This window comes from Cervus elaphus, chromosome 4 (assembly GCF_910594005.1).
Source record: "Cervus elaphus chromosome 4, mCerEla1.1, whole genome shotgun sequence".
In the NCBI taxonomy this organism is placed as follows: Eukaryota; Metazoa; Chordata; class Mammalia; order Artiodactyla; family Cervidae; genus Cervus; species Cervus elaphus.
The window spans coordinates 16274372-16297453 of NC_057818.1; the positions used below are offsets into that span (position 1 = coordinate 16274372).

Here is a 23082-nt window from a genome sequence, read left to right on the forward strand (position 1 = left end):
TCCGATCCCACCTCCACAAGGCTGCAGCCTCCACACTGTTGAGGGGAAGGGTGTCCACAGCCCAGATTGTCCAGGCTCTCTGTGATCCCCAGAGGGTTAAGTCACCCACCGAGCATTGACAAGGGTGCCCTGTGCTCCTGATATCCCGGTGCTCACTCTGGGCTCTGGGTCCATGGTCTTGTGGGGTCTCTCCTGAGGGTTGTTTAACCTTCACACTGAGGCCACCAGGTTCCCTGGCAAGACGTGGGACTCAGAGGAGCAACTGCCTCTTGGCAGGTAGCACAGCGGCGGGCCGGGCCAGGCCGTGTGTCTCTCCACTTTGCTCAGACGGCCGTAGTCACACGTCCCTCCTGAGCCCCTGCACGGTGAGAACTTCATCCTGGCTCAGGTCACATAGATGAAGCTGGTCTACTGGGGCCACCCCGCCTTCTCCCCTGGACCACACCCACTCCAGCCCTTGTGGGAGAGAGTCCTCTCTTCGTCTTTCCTCCAGCCCTCCCTCCCCTCCCCCTGCCTAGTCCCTCAGCCCCACCCCTTGAGGCTCCAGCCCCCTTTCTGATGAGAGGCCATTTAGTTCTCTCCTGTGTTCCTCAGTCATAGCCTCACTCCTCACCCTCACAGCACGGACATGGTAGAGCAGACACCGCCCTGAGCGAGGTGAATGGCTGTGCTCCACATTTCAGAGTGGTTCACTGTGCCCCTGCAATCAGGAACACACACGGAAAGTGGCTGTGACAGCGTGTGGCCCGTAACAAGAGCCCTAAGTGTTAGCACTCATTTACCTGTGACTGTTGCTGAGGGGTGCGTGTTTGCAGGCACACCTGGAAAAGAGGGGGGCAGCCCACTCAGGGGGTACTCCGTCTCACCTGAGTCTCCCTGAGGGCTCTGACTGGCCCAGCACTGTGCAGTGTTGATGGCGGGCACTCTTGGGCAGCCTTTGGGGCCACCTACCTCCTTGGCTATTTGCCTTCAGATCAGTTTGTCCCTTTCAGCCTGGTAATGGGCCAGGGGTGTCCAGACCTGGGCACACTCCTGCCCTGGCCCAGCACCCTCAGCCTGGCATGCAGAGCTGCTCAGGGGCCAGCAGATGGACTCACACCCAGGGGCAGGGCGGCCAAAGCAAATCCAGGGTGCCCAGTCACACTGGGATTTCAGATGAAGAACAAATAGTATTCCTTCTGGGGACATGTTTGTACCAAGAGGTTACTCCTCAGTTACAAGACTGGGGTAATCCTAGGCTGGGGAGTGGGCAGCCCTGCACTGGGCCTGTTCTGGGGGCCCAGCCGCCTTGAACTCATACATCATCCGCTGTGTTACACATCCTCACAGACTTGTGAGGTGGGTACTTCCAAGGAAGAAGCTGAGGCCTGGAGATAGGCAAAGCTGCCCCAAGACCCCAGCTGCCAGGGGCAGAAACACAGGAGGATACTGGAGTCATCACTGCTCCCACCACCCAGGGGACCACAGCAGATGTGGAGGGGACAGTGAGTGTGGGATGCAGATGACTCTCAGCTCTGCCACACCAGCTGGCAGGGCACATCCCCTCTCTAGGGCAATTTCTCCAGTGGAAAAGGACACGTCCTGCTCATATTTTAGGACTTGTAATTCCAGATGGACTTGCTGGAAAGAAAACATCTTGCTTAGATAATAATAAATGAGCAGGTACACATATGAGTGTGATAAAACCCAGCATGCCCACTGGATGTGGAGTTCTCTGCCAGCACAAGTGTGGGTGGGGATGGGGGTGGTGGTTCTCCCAAAGAGGATGGACCAGAATTACAGGGGGTCCGAGACTGGATAGAGTCAGGCAGAGCTGAAGGGAATTGAGTCACCGTGGGCAGGGTATGAAGGCACCCTCCTCGGACCAGGACCCTGACACAGATGGGGTCTGCTCCCTGGGGTGCTGCTGAACCCAGGTGCAATGGGGGCATGGGTGTGGGTGCTTATGGGTGTTTCCCTGTCTCCTTCTCCAAGGGCCTTTGGAGGAGGTCTGTATTCTCCTCCAGCAGGAGCCATTTATAAGGTAGCTTAGTGTCTCCCTGAGATCCCACACTTTCCAGCATGTTTAAAAGGGCTGCTCCTGAACATGTCCCCAACTGTCTCCCACCTCCCTCACTCTTACCCTTGGGAGCACTGGGGAGTGAGATGTCCTCCTCCCAGAACTTGTTGGCTACCTCGTCAGACTGTTTATTTTCTTGCTGTGCTTCACGTCTCTTACTGATGTGCATCTTTGTTTACTGTCTGGCTCCTTGCATTCTGGGGCTGCGCCAGCCGTCTCCCTGCTGAGTCAGAGTTGGGCTGGGCCCCTGTTGTTGGGGGGAGGGGGTGGGCACAAGTGAAGTGAGGCCAGCCCTTCCTTAGTCCCTGAAATTAAGCACCTATGTGCCTAGGAACTGTTCTAGGCCCCAAAGTAGTGAAGAAAGCAAACAAAATCTTTGCCTGCAGCCTTTAGTTTCTGGTGCCAGGTGGAGGTTGGGGGTGCCTGTGGAGAAAGACAAAAATCAAGTGAAAATGTACAAGATGCAGGACATTGGACATTGATAAGAATTATGGAGAGAACCATAGCAAGGGGCCTCTGGAGAGCAGTAGGCTTCTCCAACACCTCTCCCATCTGCGCTGAACAGCCCCTTGTCTCACAGTGGCTCAGTTTCCTCCTCTGTGAAATGGGTAGCATTGCAGTAACCTCTCCCTCACCAGTGATGAACATGGTGGAGGCAAGCACAGATGCTGTTCCTGCTCAGCGATCACCTATTCCATTTTCCCTGCAACTGCTAGAGTTTAAAAGACACTCAAACACCATTTTTTTCTTCTCTCTCTCTCTCTATATATATATTATTTGGCTGCACTGAACCTTAGTTATGATGTGTAAACCCTTACTTGCAGCATGTGGGATCCAGTTCCCCAACTGGGGATCAAATCTGGGCCCCCTGCATTGGGAGTGTGGAGTCAGCCAGTGGACCACCAGAGAGGTCCCATCAATTTTTAAAAGAGTGTTTGGTTTTGATTTGAATCAGAACTTTTGTGATTATGAAAAATCTAGTCAGTGCTGCCTCACCCCTACTCCTACCACCCCCCCACCCCCCTGCCCCAACCTTACCATTGTGGGCAAAAAATCAATCAGGTGATCTAAGAAAGAAATGGAAATTTTTATTCAATCCAAATTTGAGGATTATAAGCCAAGAATAGCATCTCAGAAAGCTCCAAGGACTGTTTTGCCATTAGAAGTTAAGTCACAGCTATACAAGTTTCTTGAGACAGAGGACAGGAGTGTTATCCACAGTTTACACAATTCAAATCTAAGCTCATCATGGCCCCTCACAATATCAAGAAACTGTTCAGTTGCTAAGTTGTGTCCAACTCTTTGCAACCGAATGGACTGCAGCTTTCCAGGCTTCCCTGTCCTTCACCATCTTACAGAGTTTGCTCAAACTCATATCCTCTGTTGTCCCCTTCTCCTGCCCTCAATCTTTCCCAGCATCAAGGTCTTTTCTGATGAGTCAGCTCTTCCCATCAGGGGGCCAAAGTATTGGAGCTTCAGTTTCCAAGGAGCATCAGCCCTTCCGTTGAATATTCAGGGTTGATTTCCTTTAGGATTGACTGGTTTGATCTCCTTGCAGTCCAAGGGAGTCTCAAGACTCTTCTCCAGCACCACAGTTCAAAAGTACCAATTCTTTGGTGCTCAGCTTTCATTATGGTACAACTTTCACATTGGTACATAACTACTGGAAAAACCACAGCTTTGACTATACGGACCATTGTTGGCGAAGAAGTTCAGGAAGTGACCTTATCTTTTAAGCAGCTGTGCTGGATTCCAGGAGGCGATTCTGCCGATGGGGGTGGTTTGGCAGATGCATAAATGCAGATCAGATGCACAGCGAGGAGAGAGGCAGGTAAAGGGCAGAGAAATTTTTCGTGTTTAAATTTTCCTTGTCTTCCATGAAGCGTGAATTTTATTTCACACCATCTTCAACAATTGGGATGAAGGGTCACGCGTTTCTTGGATTGGGAGGTGGAGGCCTGGGTCCGGGGATGGGACGCGCAAACTCCACCGGTGTCGTGAGCCTCCCGACCGCAGGAGGCAGCAGCGAGCGAGGCGGATACAGTGTATCCAAAGCGGCGGTGGATACGCTGTAACGAGCCCGGCGGGGAGGATACAATGTAACCCGGGCGGCGGTGGTCAGGTGAGCGGCGGGAGGGGAGCAGGCGGGGTTCTGGGTGGCGGGGACTCGGACGCTCGGGCCGCCGCGCCCCGGAGCCCGGGGAGCCTCTCTCTCGAAGCGGACACCGGGGCACAGGGGGAGAGAAACCCGGCCGAGGCCCAGGCCCTGGCGCAAAGCAGGATTCAAACTCCCGGGCGATCACCTAGGGGCAGAGGGGCTTGGGGACCTCAGCTGCCCCCATCCCGCTCTGTCAGGGTCTAGCTAGGAAGGCTGCCCCCGGGCACGCTGTCACCCCTTCCAGCTGTCACCGCGCGCGTCTGTGGGATGCGAGAGGCCGGAGGGGACCCCACGGCTGTGCCACGGTGTGCTGGGGCTGGACCACTCTGAGCCTGTTTCCTCATCTCTGAAACGGACAGGCCTGGTGGAAGACACCTGGCCCTGTGCGGAGCCACTTAGCGAGGGTCCCCAGAGTGTATGTTGCTGTTGTTGTTGTGGGTGAAGGTGGGGGAGGCCCTTTTGGGGTGGCGTCACCCAGAGGCGGGGGTGGACGCTGCCAAGCTTCAGTGGCAAGCAATCCTTAAAGGGACAGTAGCGGCCCTGCTCCCGGTGGGGTCCTGGAGGCCTCCTGATGGGCGTGAGCAGCTAGGGTGCACCTTCACCCTGTCCCATCTGGGGCGAAGTTTAGGGGCCTCTGGTGGGAGCCGGGTGATGACAGGACCTCTGGTGGCTGTGTCACAAGCAGAACAGGCGAGGCTGGTTCAGGCACATCTGAGCTTCAGCCCTGTGTTCCTCGGGGCCTGAGAGATACTGGGCTTTGTTCTCAGGGTCCTCTAATTGCAAAGTGGTGGGCTCCTCACCCTGACCCCAGTGAGAGGAGGTCTCTGGAGAAGGGGAGACAGTGGACTAGTGGGTTTCCTGCATGCTGGTTGCTCAAGTGTCCGCCTTCCGGCCTGCACCTCTCTGAGGTCAGGCCTGAATTTGGGGTGCAGAGCTCTCCGTGGGGTGAACCTGGTGGGGTGGTGAGGGTTGCTATCACTCTCCTCTAAGCCAGTTGCTGTGCACTTTGTTTGCTGGGCCCCTGTGTTAGGACCCCTTCTGGCTGCTCCTGGCACCCCCTTCTCCCTGGGAAATGGGGTTCTTTTAACTTTGGCTGGAGAGGAACTGAGGCTGAGAGAGGTCAGGTTACCCCAGTCACTCACTCACCCGTGGCCTCTCTGCCTGGCCTACCCATCAGGAGCTTAATGAGAGATGCGATTTCCAGGAGGGCTTGTATCCCGGAGAAGGGCAGCTGAGCAGTGTTCCTGCCTTTGAGCTCCTCAGGCCATATTTTATTTTCTTTCTGACTAAGGCCTAAGAACCTGTGCATTTTGTATATTTTTAAAAATTGAAATGTAGTTGATTTACAAAGTTGTGTTAGCTTCCGGTGTACAGCTGAGTGCTTCTGTTACAGATATAGATATCTTTTTCATGTTCTTGTCCATTATGGTTTATTACAGGATGTGGAATATATTTCCCTGTGTTATACAGTAAGATCTTGTTTATACATCCTTTATATAATAGTTTGCATCTGTTAACCCCATAACCCCAATCCAAACCCCACCCCCAACCACTTGGCAACCTCAAGTCTGTTCTCTACATCTGTGTGTCTGTTTCTGTTTTGCAGATAGGTTCACTTGTGTCATATTTTAGATTCCACATTTAAGTGATATCATATGGTATCTGTCTTTCGGACTTAGGGTGGTAATCTCTAGTTGCATCCATGTTGCTGCAAATGGCATTATTTCATTCTTATGGCTAATATTCCATTGTGTATATCTGTACCACACCTTTATGCACGCATTTGTTGATGGACAGTTAAGTTCTTTCCATGTGTTGGCTATTGTGAATACTGCTGCGATGGATGCTGGGTGTATGTATCTTTTTGAATTACAGTTTTCTCCAGGTGTATGCCCAGAAGTGGCATTGCACGATCATATTGCAAGTCTATTTCTAGTTTTTTTTTCAGGAATGTCATCCTGTTCTCTATAATGCCTCTGGCCATATTGTAAAATGCTGGGAGGTTTCTGAGGAGAGACCCATGGGGGTGGCTCCTGACCCTCTGGTCTTTTGGGGCTGGACTGATTAGCATGGGATGTCACTGCCATGCACCTGTGCTTCGTCTCCACCCCTCCCCTGCCCCCACTCCAGGAGGCAGGCATTCTCCCTTATTTATGTGCAAGAAAATGCTCATGACCAGGAGAGGCAGCCTTGTATCAGGCCTGTCTGATTCTTAGTAGTTACGATGATGACCATAATGTGCACCTGATATTTATTTCTGGCCAAGGGACTCAGAACTTTGTACTGACTCGTTTAGATTGTAACTCTATACAGTGGATACTATTCTTGTCCCTGTTTGAAACATGACAACTCAAAAGCACAGAAAGGCTTAGGCATTTGCCCAAGGTCACACAGCTGGAGCTGGTAGAGTGTGGATTTGAGTAGGGCCATTTTGCCTGCTGATCACAGTCTGTTGGGGGTGATTAGTATGGATCTGTTTTGGCTGCAAGAGACAGAAATCCTCCTCCTGATAACAGTAGTTTAAACAGAAGTTTATTTGTGTCTCAGTTGAATGAAGCCTGGGGGTGAGCAGCCCAGGGATTCCTCACCACTTGGGAAGAAGGGGCTGGTGAGTACGGAGACAGCTGGGTCTCCCCTGCATTCTGGAGGCTTTCTTGGGTGCTGTGGTTCCTGTCATCTGGGGAGGCGCTGGGCATCAGAGCCGAACACAGTGTGTGAGCTTCCCAGAGACCTCAGGTTATAAGGGAGACAGGGCTTTGGGCTCATGGCACCATGTCCTGCCCTGCTGTGACCAACAGGTAGCCGGTCTGCAGGTGCCAGTTCTACCCATTCAGAACTTCCAACCCCCATCCTTCCAGAGGCCAGAGAGGCAGACAGGTTCCACAGAGGTTGTGGGGGTCCCCGCCCAGGTGCAGGGCAGCACTAGGGGTGGAGGGTGGCCTCGGGCCATCGCCGCTGGCTCACTTTTCCTTTCAGTGTGTGTGTGGGCACATAGGAATCATAGGATTGCCTTTTATAATTACTGATTATTTTAGACTGCAACCAGGTGTCAGCAGAGCATAGCCAACATCCATGTCCTTCCTACAAAGTTTTGAAAACATCGTTCAACTGAACTCATTTTGTCTTTGAAGCAGAAAGAAGCTAAGGAATGTGGGTCAGCTAGTTAAGTGTGGGCCTCTGTCTCAGGAGCCACCAGCCCTGTGTGTCTGTGGTTTGCTGAGCTCCCAGCTGTGAGCTCGGCGCTTGCTGCCTGTGTCCCTGGGCCCCGAGGTGTGGGGCCAGCCGTGGGCTCAGGCCACTTGGTGGTCATACAGCATTCAGGAGGCCTCTCCACAGGGCAGTGTTAAGGTGGGTCCTGCCCTGGGCCACACTGCAGGTGGCAGGGCAGGCCTGAGCCCTGGCATCAGCACTGAGCCTTCTGCTGGCAGGGCTGTCTGGATGCTCTGACATGAAAGGAGCACCCTGGGTCCTGGGCGAGAGGGAGGCATTGAGTGTTGGCTGGCCAGGCGATGTGAGTGGGACCAAAGGGGCTCCATGCTGGAAGTCTGGCTGGGCACCCCCCAAGCCCTTCCTGCCCCATCGGTGACTTGGGCATCACTGTTCTCACTGAGGGGCCAGCCATGGGGGCTGGATGAGGGGGCTGAGATGGCTTGGGGAGGGACTGAGGGGAGAGGCCATGGTGTGGGGATATTTGGCCTGGACCCTCCAGGGGAAGTGAGAGGTGCCAGGTCTCCCCTCTGATACCTCAGGCACTGGAAAAGGGAAGGGGACCCCAGTGAACCTGGGTGCTGGACGCTCACTTCTGCTCTGCCCGGCTGTCCACAGGTGGGGTGCTATGGAATATGACGAGAAGCTCGCCCGGTTCCGGCAGGTCCATCTCAACCCCTTCAACAAGCAGCAGCATGAGCAGGGGGCTGGCGAGGAGGCCCTGGACATTACTTCTCAAGGTGGATGCAGGGCGTGGGGTTGTATAGGTGGTCTGCCCTGCTCACGCCAGCCCCCATCTTTTTAGATGGTTCCTCCCTGGGGGCATGCAGGCGGCTTCTTCACAGTTTAGACTGCTTCCCCCTGGTCCATCCTCAGGAGAATGAACACGCCCCTGGGTGTGGATGTGTCACTATCTTGTCTGCCATGTCCCAGGGGCCACACACAGCAGGCGCTCTCTTGGAGAACACTTAGGCCTCGAACTCAGAGCCGAGACCTGCAGGGTGAGAGGTCAGCAGGATGTGAGCCCTGAGACTGCAGACCGAGCCCAAGGGGTGCCCGAGTCCACACAGGGGCTCCCATGCTCTGGTGTGTAGCCCTCCAGAGGTCCTTCTCCAGTCCAGAAATGCACACACAAGCTGTGAGCCTTAGAAACTGGCGTTTCTGTAACCCCTGGTTTTGCACGGCTCCTGTCGGCACAAGGACACAGGGTCCTCTGCAGGTGCACACAGGGCTCACGCCAGAGCAGAGCCCTGCTTCCCTGGGCATCTCTGTGGGCTCCCTGTTCCCCGAGGGCCCTGCAGCCCCCTCCTGGGGTGGCGGGCCGACTCCTCTTTCTGCCACCCTTCCCACCTGCCCCGCTGCAGCGCGCCTGCCCGAGCTGCCTCCCGGGGAGCCAGAGTTCCGCTGCCCAGAGCGTGTGATGGATCTTGGCTTGTCTGAGGATCACTTCGCTCGCCCCGTGGTAAGGTTCAGGGTCTGTGGGTGGACGAGGTGACCCTTCCCTTCAGAGTGTGAGGAGCTGGCCACATCCATCTCAGCCAGGCCTCCTAGGCCTGGAGTCTGAGGCCTGCATAACACCCGGATCTCACCCTATGCCTGTGTGCCGGCCTGTGGGAATGGGTTGGATGTGGTGTTTGGGAGCCTGGGCTCTGTCCTCCTGGGCAGCCATTCTCTCCCCTCCACACAGGATCCTACAAAGCAGATGTGGGGGTTGATTCTATGTGGGGACCTGGGGAATCCTGTCGTCTGTTGGGGGGTGAAGGCAAGGGTGGCCCCTGCCCACCACCAATTGCTCAGCTAGGCAGGGCCACTCCTGTCTGAGCTAGGTTTTGTTCCATGAAAACTTTGTGGGTTGTGTGTGTGTGTGTGTGTGTGTGTGTTTTAATTAAAGGGCTCTAATAATTCCTTTAAAGTTTCAAAGTCTTTGCAAACTATCTCCAGCTGTTGTTTGAGAGAGATGTTATGGTAACATTCAAATAGGACTTTAAGATTCGCCTGAGTCCCCAGTTCTCTTTTGCTGGTCATGTGGCCTTTAACTTTACATTCTGCTGGTACATACACTCCTCTCAGTTATGTGTTTGAACCCTTATTTTGCACTCCTGCAGGCAGTGACACCCCTTTTTTGGGGTCTCAGCCCCCAGCTCTGAGACCTGGCCTGTCTCCTTGCCCAAGTTTAGGGCTTTGCTGGACCCGAGCCCAGGTCAGCCTGTGAGGTGCTGGGCCTGAGGGCAGGTGGCAGCCAAGGGTGTCTCTGAGCTTGGTGATTGAACCAGGGGCTACTTCCTCTCCTTCTTGACAGACAAGTGTCATTTCCCCTGCTTTCATCCAAGAGGAAGTTGTGTAGAAGCAAGCGAGATAGCATAGCCAGAAAAGCAACTGGATTTCTAAAAGAGGGAAGTTCTGTTTTGAAGAACACCGTGAGTTAGGTCTCCAGAGGCCCATGGGTGGACAGGTCCAGAGAGTGGGCAGGTGGTGTGGGCTGGGGCCTGCCTCTGCTGCTGATGGTCCTGGGCCTTGAGCAAGTCTTTGGGCCATTGGAGCTCAAGATGGGTGGGGAGATCTGTTCTGGGCCCAACGACACACAATCTGACTATCATCGTCCCCAAACTGCCCCCCACCATGTGAGCAGGGCCTGTTCCTGGCCTCTGATGTCCAGCAGCTTCGGCAGGCGATCCAGGAGTGCAAGCAGGTCATCCTGGAGCTGCCAGAACACTCGGAGAAGCAGAAGGATGCCGTGGTGAGGCTCATCCACCTCCGGCTGAAGCTACAGGAGCTGAAGGTGGGTGCCGGCCCACCCCCAACAGCAACCAGAGCTGAACTGGAGGCTGGGGGAGTGATGGGCCCTCAGCCCAGCTCTGATCCCCGGGCCCATCTGGCAGCTACTGACATTGGAGACCGCAGGTCCCCCTTGTCTGTTGCTCTGCTCTTCCCTGGCAAGTCCATGACTGCCTCCACCAACCTGGGTCTGCTCTCAGCCAGCAGAAACAAAGCAGGGAGGGCAGTGAGTGCCCCTCAGTACTGCTCATGTACCCTTGGCCCTAGTGTGACCCTGGAGCAGCACCTAGGTACAGAGGTGGTCTGTAATCTCAGTGGACCAGGCCTGACCAGGCACCCTGTTCTATTGTAAAGGGAGGGGTCTGTGGTAACCTCTGCTATGCGTAGTGCCTGGGAGATGCAGTCAAGGGGCTCATGTGCCCAGAAGGAGCTGTGACCCATCCCTGGTCTCCTCCCTAGGACCCCAATGAGGATGAGCCCAACATTCGAGTCCTTCTTGAGCACCGCTTCTACAAGGAGAAGAGCAAGAGTGTGAAGCAGACATGTGACAAGTGTAACACAGTCATCTGGGGCCTCATTCAGACCTGGTACACCTGCACAGGTGGGCGGAGACCAGACTGCCCTTCTGGGCTGGCAGTCTAGGTCTCCGGGGAGAGGGGTTCTCTATCGTGTCCTCAGTATTTGCAGAACCCTGCAGTGTGTGGTGGGTGTAGCAAGAGTTGAGAGACCCAGGTGTCTGCCTTCCCTGGGCTCAAGTCCACTGGCCACATGTGACTCTTCAAATTTAAATTATGGAACATAGATAACTAGCTCCTCAGCTGTACTGTGCACGTTCCAAGTACACAGTAGCCATGCAAGGTTGGTGGCCACCCCACTGGACATTGTAGAGACACATCACTGTATTGGAGGTGCTGCTCTGGATGAGAAATCAAATGAGTCAATGATATGGTGTGTTAGAAATAGTGAAGAAGACTAGGGGAGGAACAAGCATCAGGGAGTGGGTTGCTGCTATTTTAGGGTGAAATGAAAAGGCTTCATGTGACATTTAATAAAAAAAACTTGGAGGTTGGGGGCAAACCAGGAGCATATCTGGGAAGGAACATTTCTGCAGGGGAGCTGTCTGTGCAAAGGCCTGTGGTCAGTGTGTGTCCAGTGTATTTGATGAGGAGCAGAGAGCAGCGTGGCATAGAGGTGCTTCAGAGGTGGCAGGGGGCTTTTCTCTAAGTGCACTGGGGCCATGTGGGTGGATATACTTAGGTTTTAACTCCAGCTGCTGAACTGAGTGTGGCATGGGGGAGGGAAAATGATGGCCTTCTGACCAGGATGAGACTCTGACAATCAGATGAGAAGGGCCAAGTGCAGCTGTAGCTGAAGGACTGGACATGGGTGTAAGAGAGGAGTCAGGATGACTTCCCAGTTTGTAGTCTCAGGAGGTTGAAAGACAGAGTCTCTGAAATCCGAGATGGGAAGCTGGGGTGGATTTGGGTAGGAAGAGCCAGGTTTTACTTAGATTGCTTGGCCTTGATCCCTTTGGGTATCCCAGTGGGCATGGCTGGTAGGCCCCTGAACTTTTGAGTCTGAAATCGGGGGAAAGGTGTGCACATACCTTCAGGGCAAGGCTTGGGGTGGGGACATTTGGGGACCTGCAGTGACGCCTGCAGAGGCTCTTGGGTTGATCTGGGAAGTGGAGTGGAGCCCCCTGGGTGTCCCAGAAGCTGAAGATCAGCCTGGGCTGCAGAGTGGCCCCCCTCCTAAGAGGCATGCTGTTGGGCCCCCATCCCAGGGTGTTATTACCGCTGTCACAGCAAGTGTTTGAACCTCATCTCCAAGCCCTGTGTGCGGTCCAAAGTCAGCCACCAGGCTGAGTATGAGCTGAACATCTGCCCTGAGGCAGGGCTGGACAGCCAGGATTACCGCTGTGCTGAGTGCAGAGCACCCATCTCTCTGCGTGAGTGCACCCGGGGTTGGGGGTGGGAGTGGGGCAGGGCGCAGGGCTGAGGGGAGCTGTTCTGGGCAGGGTGCCCTGCCGTCAGCTGCGTGAGTAAACGGGAGGAATGTGCAGTTGAGCTCCTCTCCTTGGGAAGCCCCAAAGGACTGCTTTTGGCGCCTTTTCGTGCCCTGCCCAAGCCGACTAAGGTTCCCCTAGGAGTCCCTGCAGGGCTGGGCTACAGACAGTCTCCCTCCTGTGACCGCATCGTCACAGAAAACCCACCCCATGGGAAGACCACGCTACACTCATGCTGTATGTCAGGCCTTCTTCCTAGAAACATACTGAGGTTGACTCAAGGGATTCCCCATCTACTGTCCCATTTTACTGATGAGAAATGGGAAGTGGGGCGATGTAGAAGAGGACGAGTGAGGGGCGGGCTGTGGTGGGGAGCCCTTGTTGCAGCTGGGGGAGGGGACCTCTCAGGTCTCCCTGACTTTGGAACATCTCCTCCGCAGGGGGCGTGCCCAGTGAGGCCCGGCAGTGCGACTACACTGGCCAGTACTACTGCAGCCACTGCCACTGGAACGATCTGGCTGTCATCCCAGCGCGTGTGGTGCACAACTGGGACTTCGAGCCGCGCAAGGTGCGGAGAGAGAGAGAGCGGGAGCGAGGGGTGCAGCCCTGGGTATTGGGCGGGGCGTGGTGTGGCCGGGGGCGTGGCCGAGCGCTGGGGGCAATGGAGGGTGGCTGCGGGGGCGGGTCAGGGCACAGGCTGCGTAGGGCGGGGCCTCAGTGGGGCAGAGTGGGGCGGGGCCGAGACAGGGCGGTGCTGCTGGGGAGCGCAGAGGTGCCAGCTTTCCACCCCTCCCGCCCAGGTGTCCCGGGGCAGCATGCGCTACCTGGCGCTGATGATGTCGAGGCCAGTGCTCCGGCTCCGGGAGATTAATCCTCTGCTGTTCAACTACGTGGAGGAGCTGGTAGAGATCCGCGTAAGACAGGGGAGGGGCAGGCGTGGGGCAACCCTGCTCCCCCTTCGCAGCTGTCTGAGAGGAGAGATGCCACCTGCGTCGCTGGGTGCCCCCCTCTCCTATTGTCCTTTAAGTTAAAGTCGCTAGAGCAACTGTCCAGTCACAGTAAGAAATAGGATGCTAGGCTCAGAGGTAGTTTGAAATTTTCTAGTAGCCACAGTAGAAAAATGAGGTGAAGTTCATCTCAGTGGTGTCTTTTATTTCGTGCGCATTATTGAGATACATTGCGTGGCTTTTCTGTCTTGCATTAGTCTGCGTCCCAGTGTGTATTGTCAAGTGCAGCCTCACATTGGCCCAGCCACATCTGGTTGGTGTTCTGAGGAGCTGTGTGTGACCGGGGGTCCTCTCTTTGGCACTCAGCAGAGGGCGGGGTGGGGTGTGCCTCGGGCCTGTGCGGAGAGGAATGGGACTTGTTGAGGAGGAGCTGAGGCACAGGGCTGCTGGGCTGAGGAGGGGATCTGGGTTCAAATGGGCAGTCTGGATGCGACCTCAGGTGCTCCTGAGGTGTGTATGCACATGTGGAGTGGGGCGGGGAGCAACTATGCATGAAGGAAGCTTAGGGTCCTGCCTGGCAGGGAAGCTGTGGCTTGACCTTGAGCTCAGCTGGAATGCACTTATGGTCCTCTACTGACCCAGAGTTTAAAGTGACAAAGCTTCCCACAAACCCAGCCCTGCCCCACCCGCTCTGGCCACGCAGACATGCCCAGCACAGCCCCTGCTCTGGCCAGAGATGCCCACTTGCCCCTCTTGTCCACAGAAGCTGCGCCAGGATATCTTGCTCATGAAGCCATATTTCATCACCTGCAGGGAGGCCATGGCAGCGCGCCTGCTCTTGCAGGTCAGTCCACCCACCCCCGGAGTAGAGGAGGGGTGGGATGGGGAAGGGGTCCTCCAGGAGGGCAGGAAACAGACCAGGATCGTGAGGGGAAGGCTTGATACCGTGCGTGTGCTGTGCTGTCAGCAGAGGGTCTCCACACTGTCCCAGGGAACACCAGGGCTACCCACAAAAGCGCTCACCGCTTCCGTCAGTACGAGAAGCACTGAGAGAGTGGGCCGCCCTGCAGCCTTCATGGGACCCTCCACGGAATGGACCCAGGGAGGGCTGACCACGGAACGCTTTGAGGCTCACCTGCTTACTTGTTTGCAAGCACTCACTGGGTGCCTGCTGTGTGCCGACGGTGTTCTGGGTCCTGGGGAGCAGCGAGCCGGGCGGGCGGGACTGGCCCTCACCTAGGAGTGCACTGTCCGGGTTGGGCCGACGGGAAGAGTAGGAAGCAGTGCATTGGGTGGTGAGATGTGTGGACAAGATAAAGCCGGGAAGACGGCTCTGGGCAGGCGAGGGCCCCAGCCTGGTGGCTCCGGGTTCACATGGCTGCCTGCGCCTGCAGCTCCAGGACCGGCAGCACTTTGTGGAGAACGATGAGATGTACTCGGTGCAGGACCTGCTGGACACGCACACGGGCCGGCTGGGCTGCTCGCTGGCTGAGACCCACACGCTGTTTGCCAAGCACATCAAACTGGACTGTGAGGTGGGCCCCCACAAGCCAGGTGGGGAGGCGGGAGGGCGGCTTGGGAGGATGTGCCCCCCAACCCGGGAGTGGGCACTGACCTCCTCGCCTTGCCTGCAGCGGTGCCAGGCCAAGGGCTTTGTGTGTGAGCTCTGCCGGGAGGGTGACGTGCTATTCCCCTTCGACAGCCACACGTCCGTGTGCGCCGACTGCTCTGCTGTCTTCCACAGGTCTGTGTGAGCGACTGCCTCCGTAGACGGTAGATGACAGGCGTGGGAGAGACAGGTGCTGGGAGTGTCGGGTGGGGAGAGGCTGGGGCTTGACCTTTGCTACCTGGTTTCAAATCCTTGTGCCTGGATCCTGAGGTGTGAATTTAGACTCTGATGTGCGAGACTCAGCTGTAGTTCCACTGGGGAGAAGCCCCCAGGGCCTGGGGAAGGTGCGCAGCCCAGGTCCCCATGTCCAGCTCCTTCCTTTCTTCCTGGGACTTTGGTTTACTGAGGCTGAAGCTTCCTAAGCTCTCTAGTTTTTATGATTTTTTTTTTCAAACATCCCTAGGCCACAAGAAATACCCAACAGTTTTATTTATTAAGTACTTAGGTTCAACAATGGAAGCATTTATGTCCTAAAGACTTGTGGGTGTTTGGAAGAATGATACACAGAAGTGGGAAGAAGATATTTGAACTCTTTAAGTACACTTACCAGTAGGCTTATGCCTATGGAGCCCACACGGCTTGTCACACTAGGCTCAGATGGGACCCCACCATCCTGTTTCTGTCCACATTGGATTTTCCTGGCACTTGCTGTTTCTCAGAGTGACCCGCAACCTCATAGGTCAGCAGAGCTGGACTGCGGTCTCAGTGAGGACTGTAGCAGAGAGTGTTGTTGAAACTCTGAGCTCCTTTGAGCTGGCAGTTTGTGTGGTATCCTGTCAAATGTTGCTGTGCCCCCTTCAAAAATTTAAGCTGCTATGGGGACCGTGTGCACCTCCATAGAGCCCTTGGTGGGGGGGCGGGGGGTGCTTTACACGGTAGTGGGAACAGGTCAGGGAGGGGAGTCACTAAGAGGGTCAGAGTGTACCAGGTGATAGGTGTGGCCCCTTGGGGTGTCTGTATGGAGGAATGGGATACAGGCCTGGCCAGCATACCTGGGTGAGACTGCTGCAGGCTCCTGTCTGTTCAAGGAGTATTGTGAAGACTCAGGGTTACAATTCTACTTGTGGAGCCCCCTCTTCACGGCCATTCCTGTCTCCCCCAGGGACTGCTACTACGACAATTCCACCACGTGCCCTAGGTGTGCGCGCCTCACCCTGCGGAAGCAGTCGCTCTTCCGGGAGCCTGGTCCAGACCTAGACGCCTGAGCAATGGAAGCTCTTCTAGGCCTGTCTGTCCTGCTGGTCGTTGCCACAGTGAAGGTGTTTCCTGTACTCTGGAGACCTAGAGTCCGGCCCCTGGACCCCCCTACTGCTGAGCCAGCACCACCAGGACCATCGTCCCCTGGCGTGTGTTGGGGCTTGGGGCGGCTGTTTTTTGGGTGGGCTGCTGTGAGGACCAGGACGTGCACCCTTCCTTCACTGCAGAGCTTTGAGGGTCAGGTGGGGGGAGCATCCCTCACCTCCCCTTTGGTCAAGAGCCCCCCCACCCTACCCTGCCCACCTTGGGACCAAGGCTGCTGGGCCCTGGCCACCCCGGAAATCCTGGAAGCCTTCCGGGGAGTGCTGACAAGACTGAGGATGCAGTCTTAGCCTGACTTTTACCTGTGGTGGATGGTATGGGTTCTACTTGGAGGCCCCTCCCACAGCTCCTTGCCTCTTTGAGGTCCCCTGGTTGCCCCTGGCTGGGGCTGTGTTCATCATTATCTCCTGAGGGCCCTGCCCCCACCCCCAGGTTCTCTCTCTGGGGCCTCCGCCGGCAGGACCATTCCAGGGGCTACTGGCTGCCGTGGAGATCTCACCTCCTAACCGCCCCTGCCTTGGCCCAGCCCAGCTCACTCTGGTGCTTCATCCAGCGAGGATGTGTGCTTCCAGGTATCCGGCAGGACCGTGCCCCTGGCAGGTCAAGGATAGGTGAGAGGGCTAGGGGACAGGAGACCTGGACTGAGTGTGCCTATGGAGGGCTCCGAATCACTCGGAGACCCCCCAACCAGGGCCTTCTGTTTGGGGAACTGAGATCAGGCACTAGAAATACTTGCTCGGGGGAGCACCAGGCAGGACTCATGGGGTGTGGGAGGTCCTGCCATCAGTGGGCAGAGGGAGCCAGGCATGGAGGACTGACCCAGTGGGGAAGATGCATTTGTGGGGACCATCCAGGGGAAGGCTGCCCTGGCCTTGCTGGCCTTCTCCTTGCCCTGGACTGTGCTTGGCTGTTGACATCTGGGGCTGACACACACATGTGGCGGCTGGTGGGCAGGAGGCAGTCACCTGGACATCCATCACCTTTTACTGGGAAGCGCAAGGAGAGGCTTGGCCAACAGGGAGGCCAGCTGAGCCAATGTGGGGGGTGGGTAAGGACAGTGCCAACCCCTCCTTGCCCCTCTGCACCCTAGGGAAGCCCTGCCCAGGGGCTTTAGGCCACCCTCTGACTGTGCTGGGCTATTCAGCATGTCACTGTGGGGGATTGGTTCACATGGGGCCACCCTGCTTCCCATTCTTGGGTCTAGGGGGTTAAAGGCTAAGTGCCCTCTTCCTACACCTCCAATCTGTACATCTCACCGCAGCATCGCATTTCTGTCCCAGGGATCCTGGCTTCTCCCAAATGGACTGTGTAATTAGCACTGTGTTATTCCAGTTGCAGTCACTGTGTCCATAAGAAATGTCAGTAGCCATTTGTTGGGCAAGGTTGGCTCTTTTTTTTAAACTTCCTCCCACATCATGTCGTCTTCTCATCCCCCTTCTGGGTGACAGATTCTTGAAACAGAATCATGTGTAGGTCTTTCTGAGACCAACAGTAGCCAGAACCCACTGAGGAACCAGTTAGCATGGGCAGGCCTCCCAGGAGAGCTGTGGGCTGGGCGCTGGGGACGGGGAGGGGTTTGCTGCAGGGTTACTCAGAGCCCACAGGCCCCCTCCCACATGGTCAAGTGTAAACTGGGCACCTGACCTTGGTATCAGTGTGCTGACACCTCTAGGCTGTGCTAAAGCACACCCTCTGGGGTTGTTTGGGTTCCAGGAAGTGCTGGGCCCAGCCTGGCTCTGTAACAGAACTTACGTCTTCTCTCCTGAGTCCTCCCAGAGGGAAGACTGTCATGTTAACTCAATGTAAGCAGTGCCGGTCCCAGGTCTAGCTCCCAGAAGCCCCTCTGGTCTTCAAGTTTGACTCACTGAAAGGGCCCTTGGAGCTCAGGAGAACCCAAAAGCCCCTCCCAAATGACATTCAAACCTGTGTGTATGTACATTTCTCTCTGGTTTTGAGGATGATCTCAAAGAAACATCAGGGGTGTGCTACACAAGGCCGGGGGTTGGGGAAGGGTGTGTGTGGGCTGTCTGTGGGCCCACGCTGGTGCCTCCACTTCAAACAACTAAAGCCACACTTTGGTATCAGAGGGAGCATGCAGTCTCCACCCACCCACTTCAGGTATGAGGATGAGTTTTTCTTAAACTTTAAATTTTAACAGCTGTAGGTTTACAGAAGTGCTGCAAACACATTCCCAGGTACCCATCTCCTGGATTCCGTGAATGTTAACATTTTCCCCATTTGCCTGACTCTTTCTCCACACACCTTCTTTTGAACCATCTGGTGGAAGTTGCAGATGATGCCCCTTTGCCTCTAAGTGCTCCTGTGTTACCCCAGCAAGGACATGCCTCCCACAACTACGGTGTGGTCACTGACATCAGGATGCTCACATGGATGCTGACCATAAAGCCTACAGCAAGCTGTGTTCAGATTCAGTCACTTAGTTGCCATGTCATTTTAGCCTTTAATCTGGAAGGGTTCAGGACTCTGACACAGAAAATCACAGATAAATTATTCTGAAGACTTTCCTTCAGTGAGGGTTTTTCCGACTGGACTTGGGCTTTGCCCTTTTGGTGGGAATTCCACAGAAGTGACACTGGGTCCAGTTTGTCATCTGTCCTACTCAAAATGCTCTGGTCCACTGGTCTGTCAGCTGACTGACATCTTCCTGGCACTCTTTAGGCACTTTCTTACTTTCTAGCACAAGAAAGTGTTCTAGGCTTAGTTAGTAATTGCCCCAGTCCCAGCCCTGACACCAGTCATTTCTCTGAGGAGCCCTGGAACCTTCTGGTGGAGGGCGGACGTGATAGTTGGGTGTGCTCACTTCTGGGCTGATCACTGCCCATAGGTCCTTTCAGTAGTGTGGAAATAGTACTCCTTATCTATTTCTTTTCTGGTCTGTAAGCATTAAAAACCATGAGTTCACAGTGAAACTTCCAATTTCAAAACAACACGAGTCATTCTTTCCCTTTTTCATGTTTATTATTTCCTTGCTCGACAGTGAGTGAAAAAGCTGGCTCCCTTATCCAGAGTACACGTATTTGCTCAGTCCGACAGTGCATAGAAAGCACCTTTGGGACTGCTCACTTATGCTGGTGAGAAACAAGGCTACTCATGAGCCTTTAATATGTGTCTATAGCCTGAGGGCATACAGTCAAAAAGTACTTGCTTTTGCTTCTTCATTGTGGCTGTGCAGTTCCTGTGAAATATGGTTCTGTTCAGGTAGTCCACTGCTTTATTTTCCCATCCTTGTTTACTTTTGTTTGTGCAGTATATTAACATGGTCCCCAAAGTCAGAACTTCACAAAAGGTACAAAAGTTACATCTCATCCCACCCCTGGAACCAATCTCTTTAGTCTGATTTCTCCCACCTTTGTTTCTTACTGTACAAATGAGTACAATGTATGCATATTTTCTCACTTCCCTGTCTTCCTTCCACAAAAGGTAGCATACTTTACTCCTGATGTTGCTTTTTTTCTCTTAACAATATATCTTGGAAACCACTCCACATCAGTTGAGTTCTTCCTTGTTCTCTTATTATTGTAGTTATCATCACTTACAACTGTCTAACTCTCCATTGTGTGCAAGCGCCATTTCATATTTGACTTTTTACATCATGAGACTCTTCAGGCTATTTCCTAGGTTTTGCAGTTGCAAACAAGGCTGCAACAAAATTCATGCATCTGTATTTTCTTTTGTTGGAAATGTATCCTCCTAAAAGTGGGATTGTTAAATCAAAATAAATATATTTTGTATTAGTGCTTGATGCTCCTCTGTAAGGGATGTACAAGTTTGTGTTCCCACCAGCAGTGAACGAGGGTGCCTGTGACCCCACAGCCTAACCAGTGGTGTGTAGCCATACTTTTGATTATTGCTGATCTGAATAATGAGAAATGGTATGAGTGTTGTTTCATCTGCACTTCTCTTATGTTTGAAGAGCTAATTTACTTGCTTATGAATTATATCTTCTGTTTACTTTTCTATGGGGTTTTTGTATTTTCTTCTCAATCTTTAAGAGTTCTTCACATATCAGAGATATTAACCCATTATCTGTGAGAAATTTTCTTCCAGTGTGTTGTTTGCCTTTGACTCTGTAGTGTTTTATCCTCATGGAAAAGTTTTTATTACATTTTCATATCATCAAATTGATTAATCTTAAATTTCATCTGGACTTTGAGTTACAGAAGATCTTCCTGATCACCCATGGGGAAGAGGCATATATCCATGGGTTGTGTAGCACCTGTATTGTTTCAGCTTTTACATTCAAATCCCTCGTCTGTTTGTTTATTCCTGTGTATGCTGTGAGGTGTGAACTAACTAGCTTTTGCCAAATTTTATCTAGCTGTCCTGCACTATTAAAAAAAAAAAAACACACCTATCTGTATCTACTTCTGGACTCTCTATTGTATTCTACATGTTTGAGTACCTCTTTGATTCAATCACAGGTTTTATAGTGTGTTTCAATGTCTAGCAGGGCTGGTCTCCTCATTGTGTGTTTTAAATAACTCTTCCTGGATTTTCTTTCAGTCTTCTTAAAGCACATATTTAAGCACAGTTTCAGTAACAAGATGTGATGCTCTTTAGTGCCACAATGAACGTACCAGAAGCAGGGTTTTCAAGGATGTTAAACATCTGGAAGCCGAGACTTGGCCAGGTGTCACCCAGGAGGTTGCCCGTTGTGTCTGGTCTTCCTGCCATGGAGTGTGTTGTGTACCGAGGTTGCCTAGGAGAGCTGTTTGGAGCGCCGCTCCTTCTCACTGTACAGCTCCCTGTAGCAGCTTATTGCATCATTGATTGCTCTTGAAACTTGCAGTTTCCACGTGGCATCAGGGCTGTTACTGGTAAGGACCTGCAAGCCGGTCTCAAAATGTGAGAAGGCTGCTGACAGCTCCCGTGTGGTTAGTTGGTGCAGGGCAGGGGCAGCCTCTTCACCCTCCTCCTCCTCTCCTGCGGGCTCCTGCTCTAGCTGCATCAGCTCCTCATTTGAGAGACCCTCATCGTGGGACTGCAGCAGCTGGTCCACATCAGCTTCTCCCACCTCTCCAACAGCCACACTCTTGGCAAGGATCACAATATCTTGTTGAAGCTGTGCAATGCCATCTGTTTGGGAAGCACTCTGGAACTGAACACACTCAGGCCAAATCTTCTTCCACACACTGTTCATTGTTGCTGGTGTGAGCTCTCCCCAGGCTACTGCGATGTTGTCCACAGCGTCCACAATGCTGTAGTTTCTCCAGAACTCCCTGATCTCTGCTGTATCCTCCCCATCTGTTGCTTCTAGGATGTGCTCAAAAGTCCTTCTTAGGTAATGAGCTCTGAAGGCAGAGGCTACACCTTGACCCATGGGCTGGATCGAGTCAGCTGTGCTGTCATGAAGATATTCCACTCTTACATTATCAGACAGATCACTCAGATTGACTGGGTGGCATGGTGCCTTGTCTAAGATGAGCAGGGCTTTGTTGGTCAGGTTGTTTTGGGCACAGTATTTCTCAATGGCAGGGCAAAAAAAGTACGTGAACCATTCATGAAAGATGCTCCTGGTTGCCCAGGCCTTTCTGCTTGAGCGCCAAATCACGGGCAGATTGGGCTTGGAGTACCCCTTCAGAGCCTTGGGGTTTTCTGAGTGGTACACCAATAGGGGTTTCAACTTGAAGTCCCCAGCTGCGTTGCCACCAAGAAGCAGCATCAAGCGATCTTTGGATGATTTAAATCCTGGCTCAGCTCTCTCTTCTACAGAAAGAAATGTTCTTTCAGGCATTCTTTTCCAATAAAGACCTGTCTCATCCACATTAAAAACTTGCTGGGGGGTGTACTCACCTTCCTGAATGATGCTCTTCAGTATTTCTGGATATTCATCCTCCTTGGCAGGAGCTGAGATGTTCATCTTGAAGTGGGGCAAACAGTGGCGTTCCTTGAATCTCACAAACCACCCTTTACTTGCAGTAAACTTTTCTGTTTGAGAGCTTTCACCTTGCTCACGCTGTAAGTCATCAAACAAACTCTTGGCCTTCTTCTGAATAATGGTGACACTCAGGGGCACGTTTCGCTGGCTCTGGTCTTCGAGCCACACACGCAACAACCGCTCCATGGTCTCCATGACTGCACTTCGGTAACGAGTCAACCGGGAGGCTCTCAAAGGAGTGGCTATTTGTGAACTCGCTTTGATTTTGTCTTTATTATCTCTGATGGTCGCCACTGTAGAGACAGCAAGGCCTAAGGCCTTTGCGATCTGGCTGAGCTTCTCACCCACTTCAAACCGTCTTAACACTTCTAACTTCACGTCGAGGGTGATTGCTTTCCGTTCCCTTTTGGCACTCCGGATGACTGCGGCGTTTAGGGACCTTTTCCCAGGCATCTTTGCCGCCGGTATGTACTAACCACAGCAGTCTCAGGGCGAGAAAGCCTATGGTTACTCCACGCCCCCTCGCAGAATTTGGGGAAGAGAAAGGGGGGCTTCCCGGAGGCGCAGGATGACGACACGGGGGATGTGACCGGGTCAGCACAGGCCGGCCCACGACACAGCCCAGGACAGGGCCGGTTCCTTCTGGGTTCCAGGGAGTCGATCAGAGCGGCCAAATCCCTGGACAGCAGGACTGGGTTTCCGTGATGCAGAAAACAAAACTCCGTGAGGGGCGGTAATACCGCACAGCACACGCCGCCCGGGGGTCTTCGGTTCCTTAGTAACCGGTTCCCAGCGCTGTACCTGGACCACAAGGAGCCGGCGGACAGGGCGGGGCGGTGTACGCCGCTTCCCAAGGAGGACTCCAGATTTAAAGTAAGTCTAAAGGCTGTCTCCTCAGCACCTCGCCCGCGTCTGCCACCGTAGTGCAGGTGGCGCTAACGTTCAGGTCCGAGTCAGGCCGGACAGCAGACACCTGAGGCGAGGTCCCCACATAAGCGCCTTGGCCTCACCGCGCATGCGCGAGATCCCGAGGTACGCTGGAGGTGTGGTGCCCTATGACCTAC

At 53.9% G+C, this 23082-nt stretch overlaps 2 protein-coding genes across 3 annotated transcripts; one reads left to right on the forward strand and one right to left on the reverse strand.

The window, feature by feature from the left end:
• The first annotated feature begins 4072 nt into the window (after positions 1-4072).
• DEF8 (differentially expressed in FDCP 8 homolog) lies at positions 4073-19882 on the forward strand. 2 transcript variants are annotated; one of them, XM_043898349.1, is made up of 12 exons: positions 4073-4181; positions 8043-8164; positions 8789-8886; positions 10054-10203; positions 10659-10800; positions 11983-12147; positions 12645-12772; positions 13005-13118; positions 13915-13995; positions 14546-14686; positions 14786-14895; positions 15923-19882. In XM_043898349.1, exons 2-12 carry the CDS (start codon positions 8053-8055, stop codon positions 16023-16025), a joined length of 1344 nt encoding a protein of 447 aa, XP_043754284.1. In that variant the 5' UTR covers positions 4073-4181; positions 8043-8052; the 3' UTR covers positions 16026-19882. The 2 variants fall into 2 exon arrangements, with proteins under 2 accessions (XP_043754284.1, XP_043754285.1); XM_043898350.1 differs by lacking the exon at positions 4073-4181 and adding an exon at positions 4288-4632.
• Positions 19080-23073, reverse strand: LOC122691665 (CENPB DNA-binding domain-containing protein 1). Its single transcript, XM_043898348.1, has 2 exons — positions 21934-23073; positions 19080-21846 (listed from the first exon to the last, which is right to left on the reverse strand). The coding sequence occupies exons 1-2, from the start codon at positions 22469-22471 to the stop codon at positions 20840-20842; spliced, it is 1545 nt and encodes a 514-aa protein (XP_043754283.1). The 5' UTR covers positions 22472-23073; the 3' UTR covers positions 19080-20839.
• Positions 23074-23082: the final 9 nt, after the last annotated feature.